Source organism: Haliotis rubra, unplaced genomic scaffold, assembly GCF_003918875.1.
Source record: "Haliotis rubra isolate DU_JTF1 unplaced genomic scaffold, ASM391887v1 Scf235, whole genome shotgun sequence".
NCBI classification, from domain to species: Eukaryota; Metazoa; Mollusca; class Gastropoda; order Lepetellida; family Haliotidae; genus Haliotis; species Haliotis rubra.
In genome coordinates, this window is record NW_025766392.1 from 169659 (window position 1) to 177748 (window position 8090).

General features: G+C 42.6%; 1 protein-coding gene across 1 annotated transcript in view; it reads right to left on the bottom strand.

Moving 5' to 3' along the window:
• Positions 1 to 7528, bottom strand: part of LOC124278317 (putative tyrosinase-like protein tyr-3) — a 69944-nt gene extending 62416 nt beyond the window's left edge. The window contains exons 1-4 of the mRNA XM_046714034.1: positions 7424 to 7528; positions 6281 to 6389; positions 5321 to 5449; positions 2162 to 2288 (exon numbers count right to left, since the gene is read on the bottom strand). Of these exons, the coding sequence (XP_046569990.1) occupies positions 2162 to 2288; positions 5321 to 5353 (160 nt within the window). The 5' untranslated portion in view covers positions 5354 to 5449; positions 6281 to 6389; positions 7424 to 7528. The remainder of the gene's footprint in view (positions 1 to 2161; positions 2289 to 5320; positions 5450 to 6280; positions 6390 to 7423) is intronic.
• Between the last annotated feature and the right edge of the window lie 562 nt (positions 7529 to 8090).

Here is an 8090-nt window from a genome sequence, read left to right on the forward strand (position 1 = left end):
CTGTCTCTCTCTTTCCACTCCTTGTACAAACACTCACGCACTCTCTGCCTCTCTCTTTCACACACAAACACTCACACTCCTGATCACAGACATTCTCTGTCTCTCTCTTTCCACGCATACACAAACACTCACACTCCACGCACACACTGACTCTCTCTTTCACACACAAACACTCGCACACACATGGTCTCACTCTTTCACACGCACAAACACTCACACTCCACACACACTGACTCTCTTTTACACACAAACACTCACACACGCTCTGTTGCTCTCTTTCACACATACAAACACTCACGCGCGCACACACACACAAACACACACACACACACACACACACACACACACACACACTCTCTCTCTTTTACACGCACAAACACTCACGCACACACACACACTGTCTCTCTCTTTCACACGCACAAACACTCACACTGATGATCACACGTATACTCAGACTGAGAGAGAAGAATGATCATCTACGCGTCGATAAATGTCAAGTTCTTTTGGACATAGAATATCGACTCTATTTACGACAATACTTACGGCAGAAGTCACAGTACTTGCGACAGTTTTCATGGGCCCAGTCAGGGAACTCAATGCATTTATCTAGCCCGTACTCTGGACAGTTTGGCTCAACATCTTCACAGTGGGAGGTGCAGTAGTGTTTTGTGCTGGAACAGTCAGTGAACAGTATGTTTGTTAACGCCGCACCCAGCAATATTCCAGCTATATGACAGCGGTCTATACAAAATCGAGGCTGGACATGACAATCCAGTGATAAACATCATGAGCATCGATCTATGTAATTTGGATACGATGACACGTGTAAACTATGTCAGCGAGCCTCACAACCGATCCCGTTAGTCCCCGTTTACGACAAGCATGAGTTGCTGAATACCAATTCTAACCCGGATCTTCACGGGTCCACAGAACACTGAAGCTATTGATGAACATCGTCCCATTCGTAATGAATGTGGAAAATAATAGACATGATGCCGACATGTCAGGATATATTTTGGTACTGGTCACGAAGTAGTCTGTAGGATACTGGAAACGTATTAATGCTTTATATGATGTAGATATATCCACAGGCTTTATAACTCCTTTGGTGATCACTTAGATTGTTGTTTTGATTAATGACATATACATCGTAACTGCGTTGACATTCAATACAATTCTTGTCACTATCTGTATCTGAATACAAAATGTCATCAGAGAACATGTTAACCTATCGTTGTGCAATCAGATTGATAATTTATCGTCGGATCATAGGTTCTCAGACGTCATACGTTTTCGGACGGCAGTGCTCACTCGGGCCATAACGAAGTCTGTTACGTTACACAGACTTTGTAAATTCTTCAAAGGATGGCTTGTGAATGGGACAAATTTATCCTTTACAAGCTAGTAATATGTTTTACACTTTTCAGGCGATAATCAAGACAACAAAACCCATACTACGAGGCTACATACAGAGGAAACACACAGATTTACGTAAGACTTACGTTTGCATATTCCACAGAATGTTGGACAGTTGTCCTTGGCCCAATCGCGATAATCTTTACAGACGCCGCTAGCGTACTTTTAACACTCACTCACACAAACACTCACGTACACAGACTCTGTCTCTCTTTCACACAAACAAACACTCACACACACACACTGCCTCCCTCTCTTTCACACACACAAACACTTACACTCACAACACACACTGTCTCTCTCACTCATACAAACACTCACGCACTCTCTGCCTGCCTCTCTTTCACACACAAACCTCACACTCCTGATCACAGACATTCTCTCTGTCTCTCTCTTTCATGCATACACAAACACTCACACTCCACGCACACACACTGACTCTCTCTTTCACACACAAACACTCGCACACACATGGTCTCTCTCTTTCACATGCACAAACACTCACTCACACACACACACACTGACTCTCTTTTACACACAAACACTCACACACGCTCTGTTGCTCTCTTTCACACACACAAACACTCCACGCACACACACTGTCTCTCTCTTTCACACGCATAAACACTAACACTGATGATCACACGTATACTCAGACTGAGAGAGAAGAATGATCATCTACGCGTCGATAAATGTCAAGTTCTTTTGGACACAGAATATCGCCTCTATTTACGACAATACTTACGGCAGAAGCCACAGTACTTGCGACAGTTTTCATGGGCCCAGTCAGGGAACCTCTTGCACTCATCTAGCCCGTACTCTGGACAGTTTGGTTCAGCATCTTCACAGGGGAGGTGCAGTAGTGTTTTGTGCTGGAACAGTCAGTGAACAGTATGTTTGTTAACGCCGCACCCAGCAATATTCCAGCTATATGACAGCGGTCTATACAAAATCGAGGCTGACATGACAATCCAGTGATAAACATCATGAGCATCGATCTATGTAATTTGGATACGATGACATGTGTAAACTATGTCAGCGAGCCTCACAACCGATCCCGTTAGTCCCCGTTTACGACAAGCATGAGTTGCTGAATACCAATTCTAACCCGGATCTTCACGGGTCCACAGAACACTGAAGCTATTGATGAACATCGTCCCATTCGTAATGAATGTGGAAAATAATAGACATGATGCCGACATGTCAGGATATATTTTGGTACTGGTCACGAAGTAGTCTGTAGGATAATGGAAACGTATTAATGCTTTATATGATGTAGATATATCCACAGGCTTTATAACTCCTTTGGTGACCACTTAGATTGTTGTTTTGATTAATGGCATATACATCGTAACTGCGTTGACATTCAATACAATTCTTGTCACTATCTGTATCTGAATACAAAATGTCATCAGAGAACATGTTAACCTATCGTTGTGCAATCAGATTGATAATTTATCGTCGGATCATAGGTTCTCAGACGTCATACGTTTTCGGACGGCAGTGCTCACTCGGGCCATAACGAAGTCTGTTACGTTACACAGACTTTGTAAATTCTTCAAGGATGGCTTGTGAATAGGACAAATTTATCCTTTACAAGCTAGTAATATACTGAGTCAAAAAAGAAACTTCACATTCTCTCTTCAGGGCACTTTAAAAGAACGAAGAGATGGTAAGATGGTTAAATTGTTATTATTTCATTGCTGAGATCTGTGTGATGTACTCGATACACTGACAGTGCCATAATCAGTTCCATTAGGCTACACTGCCGTTCCAAAACATGGGTATACAGAATGGCAAGTCACAAGAATAAAAATGCGTAATTTCTCAGTTCAATATCGTGTATGGCCGCCCCGCGCATTCACCACTGCCAAACACCGTCTCCTCATCGACTGCCTGATGCTTGTGAACACGTGGTTGGGGATTCTGCGCCATTGCTCTTGCAAGGCAGCGCCAAGTTCCTGCAAATTCTGAGGTTGGTTCCTAAGACCACGAAGCCTTCTCCCAAGTGCATCCCAAACGTGCTCTATTGGATTAAGGTCAGGGGACCTCGATGGCCAGTCCATGACGTTGATTCCAGCGTTTTGAAGGAAATTTCGTGTCAACATCGCGGTATGCGGCCGAGCATTATCATGCTGGAACTGTAGACCTGGGCCATGAGCCGCCATGAAAGGAACGAGTTCGGGGTGAGCACCTGGTCGCGGTAAGCAGCAGCTTTGAGGTTTCCACGGATGACCAGAAGTCGGGAACGGTTGTTCCCACAGAAAGCACCCCCACCATGCAACTTCCGCCCCCGAATCTGTCGACTTCCTGTACACAACATTGGGCATACCGTTCACTACGTCGTCTCCAGACTCTATGCCTGCCGTCCGCGAATCTGAGGGTAAACCTGGATTCATCGCTAAAGACGACTCGATTCCAGTCTCTCTGGGTCCATCGGAGGTGACGTTGGGCCTACAGCAGACGTTGACGTTGATGAAACGGCGTCAATATTGGCCAACGATATGGACGTCGAGAATGGAGATTGGCAGCCAGCAACCGATTTCGAATGATCTGTGAGGACAGTCGACCTCTAAACATCTCAGCCCTTGTTCGTGTACCCGGCAGAAACCTGTCACATAGGTGACGTAGGACGATTTGACGGTCTTCTGCTCGTGACGTCACACGTGGACGACCCGACCTTGGGCGATCAGAAGTGGTGCCAGTTTGTTGTAGACGACCTCGCAAGTCATACACAGTACGACGGCTGCATCCCATTGCTCTTGCGACGTTAATAACTGATCTTCACGCTTGCAACATCCCAACGGAACGTTCACGTTGCACATTTGACAATCGTGGCATTTCAAGGTACCATTAGAACTGTGGTTTAAAAGTGTTTTTTCAATTCTTGAGGCCAATGCAAACACGTGCACATGAAGAAAACTTCGATGCGAAGATCACGTGATCGACTGCACATGCAAAACCTGATTTGGCACTAACGTCATTTGCACGACGAATGGATGGGTTTGAGTGGGTTTTGCTAATGTTTTTCTAGAGTCGAAAGATAGGGGTCCCATTTCGGATAGATAGATGTATCATCAGAGAAAAATTATTCATTATTTTTCAAATTACATTTTGTGAAGTTTCTTTTTTGACTCAGTATATGTTTTACACTTTTTCAGGCGATAATCGAGACAACAAAAACCCATACTACGAGGCTACATACAGAAGAAACACACAGATTTACGTAAGACTTACGTTTGCATATTCCACAGAATGCTGGACAGTTGTCCTTGGCCCTATCGGCATAATCTTTACAGACGCCGCTAGCGTACATTAACACTCACTCACACAAACACTCACACTCACGTACACACACTCTGTCTCTCTCTTCACACACACAATCACTGCCACATGCTCTGTTGCTCTCTTTCACACACACAAACACTTACACTCACAAACACACTGTCTCTCTCTTTCACTCATACAAACACTCACACACTCTCTGCCACTCTCTTTCACACACAAACACTCACCCTCATGATCACAGACATTCTCTCTGTCTCTATCTTTCATGCATACACAAACACTCACACTCACGCACACACACTGACTCTCTCTTTCACACACCAGCACTCGCACACGCATTGTCTCTCTTTCACACGCACAAACACTCACACTCACACACGCTGACTCTTTTTACATACAAACACTCACACACGCTCTGTTGCTCTCTTTTCACACACACAAACACTCACGCACAAACACACACACGCACACTGTCTCTCTCTTTCACACGCACAAACACTCACACTGATGATCACACGTATACTCAGACTGAGAGAGAAGAATGATCATCTACGCGTCGATAAATGTCAAGTTCTTTTGGACATAGAATATCGCCTCTATTTACGACAATACTTACGGCAGAAGCCACAGTACTTGCGGCAGTTTCCATGGGCCCAGTCAGGGAACTCAATGCATTTATCTAGCCCGTACTCTGGACAGTTTGGCTCAACATCTTCACAGGGGGGAGGTGCAGCAGTGTTTTGTGCTGGAACAGTCAGTGAACAGTATGTTTGTTAACGCCGCACCCAGCAATATTCCAGCTATATGACAGCGGTCTATACAAAATCGAGGCTGGACATGACAATCCAGTGATAAACATCATGAGCATCGATCTATGTAATTTGGATACGATGACATGTGTAAACTATGTCAGCGAGCCTCACAACCGATCCCGTTAGTCCCCGTTTACGACAAGCATGAGTTGCTGAATACCAATTCTAACCCGGATCTTCACGGGTCCACAGAACACTGAAGCTATTGATGAACATCGTCCCATTCGTAATGAATGTGGAAAATAATAGACATGATGCCGACATGTCAGGATATATTTTGGTACTGGTCACGAAGTAGTCTGTAGGATACTGGAAACGTATTTATGCTTTATATGATGTAGATATATCCACAGGCTTTATAACTCCTTTGGTGACCACTTAGATTGTTGTTTTGATTAATGGCATATACATCGTAACTGCGTTGACATTCAATACAATTCTTGTCTCTATCAGTATCTGAATACAAAATGTCATCAGAGAACATGTTAACCTATCGTTGTGCAATCAGATTGATAATTTATCGTCGGATCATAGGTTCTCAGACGTCATACGTTTTCGGACGGCAGTGCTCACTCGGGCCATAACGAAGTCTGTTACGTTTCACAGACTTTGTAAATTCTTCAAGGATGGCTTGTGAATAGAACAAATTTATCCTTACAAGCTAGTAATATGTTTGACTCTTTTTCAGGCGATAATCGAGACAACAAAAACCCATACTACGAGGCTACATACAGAGGAAACACACAGATTTACGTAAGACTTACGTTTGCATATTCCACAGAATGCTGGACAGTTGTACTTGGCCCAATCGGCATAATCTTTTACACACGCTGCTAGCGTACTCTGGGCAGTCAACTTTGTCCACGCATGTATCTACTCAATAGAACACACATAGACGTTCATTATTACATCACGTCATTGCAGAAACCCAATAAAAGTATTTGAAGTGTGCATTAAACTATCATTAAAACATTGACACAATTCACTATTTGTTACGAGTCCACAGAACACTGAAGCTATTGATGAACATCGTCCCATTCGTAATGAATGTGGAAAATGATAGACATGATGCCGACATGTCAGGATATATTTTGGCACTGGTCACGAAGTAGTCTGTAGGATACTGGAAACGTATTAATGCTTTATATGATGTAGATATATCCACAGGCTTTACATCTCCTTTGGTGACCACTAAGATTGTTGTTTTGATTAATGGCATATACATCGTAACTGCGTTGACATTCAATACAATTCTTGTCTCTATCTGTATCTGAATACAAAATGTCATCAGAGAACATGTTAACCTATCGTTGTGCAATCACATTGACGTCATACGTTTTCGGACGGCAGTGCTCACTCGAGCCGTAATGATGTCTGTTACGTCACACAGACATTGAAAATTCTTCCAAAGGATGGCTTGTGTATAGGACAAATTTGTCCTTTATAAGCTAGAAATATGTTTTACACTTTTCCAGGCGATAATCGAGATAACAACGGATGTTCTTCAGTGCCCTACAACGACTTATGTTTGCATATTCCAAAAAATGCTGGACAGTTGTCCTTGCATATAGCTGTATATGGCTTGCTTGCCTTTGACGTCTTAAATGTAATCGGGGCGGTGGGGGTAGCAGAGTGGCTAAACCGTTTGCTCGTTACACTGAAACCCACATGGGTACAAAGTGTGAAGGCCATTTCAACTGTCCCCCGCCGTGATATTGCTGGAATGTTGGTAAAACCGGCGTAAAACTAAACATACTTACTCACTTAAATGTCATCATTCTAATCGGATCTCTTGGCCTTAATTTGGAAACATGAAAATATTTAAAGATTTAGCTATAACCTAAATGGTGATAAAAAACACATTTGACTTGTATAAATTTCAGAAATATTAAATTATAGTTTCTAACCTCCAAATGTTTCCCGAACCACTTTTCCCCGTACTGCTGACGCCTGGGTGGCGACCATGAGAGCCAGGATCAAACAAAGGCCCCTGTTCATGATGACTTTCTGATGCACTCTGTCATTTCGCCACAGCTGTCGCGCTTTTATAGGAAAAGGTCACGTGACACCTGCATTACTTTCTGGTTCCAGATTGTTACCAATATTACTTAATTGAGTGAAACGAAAGGGAGATAACTCATGATCAGTAAAATGGACCTATTGATAGTTTACATTTTTGTAGGCATTTAGATATTCCAAATATCTTTGACAAACATGTTGGGTAATAGTCTATACTATTAAAAGTTGAATTATGATTTTCTTTTCATTAAAACCACTGAAAAGGGAGACTAATGCAAAATGGAAAAATATGTTTTGTAACTATAATCGTGTTCTTTTTCTTATCGCTACAGTTATCTCACCATCTCCCACACAGAGGTCTAAGGTCGGCTCACTGTCTCGCAGGTAACAGATAAAGGTGCTGACTTTTGCACAACTGTTTCTAAACGGTTATTATTATGTCTGTATAAAGATTCAACTCAGTATATACATTAATGAAGGAACACATTTTCTGAATGATTTATTAACATTTTGCTTCTTGATGTGTAGATTGAATTTTGTGTGGAGATATTCATT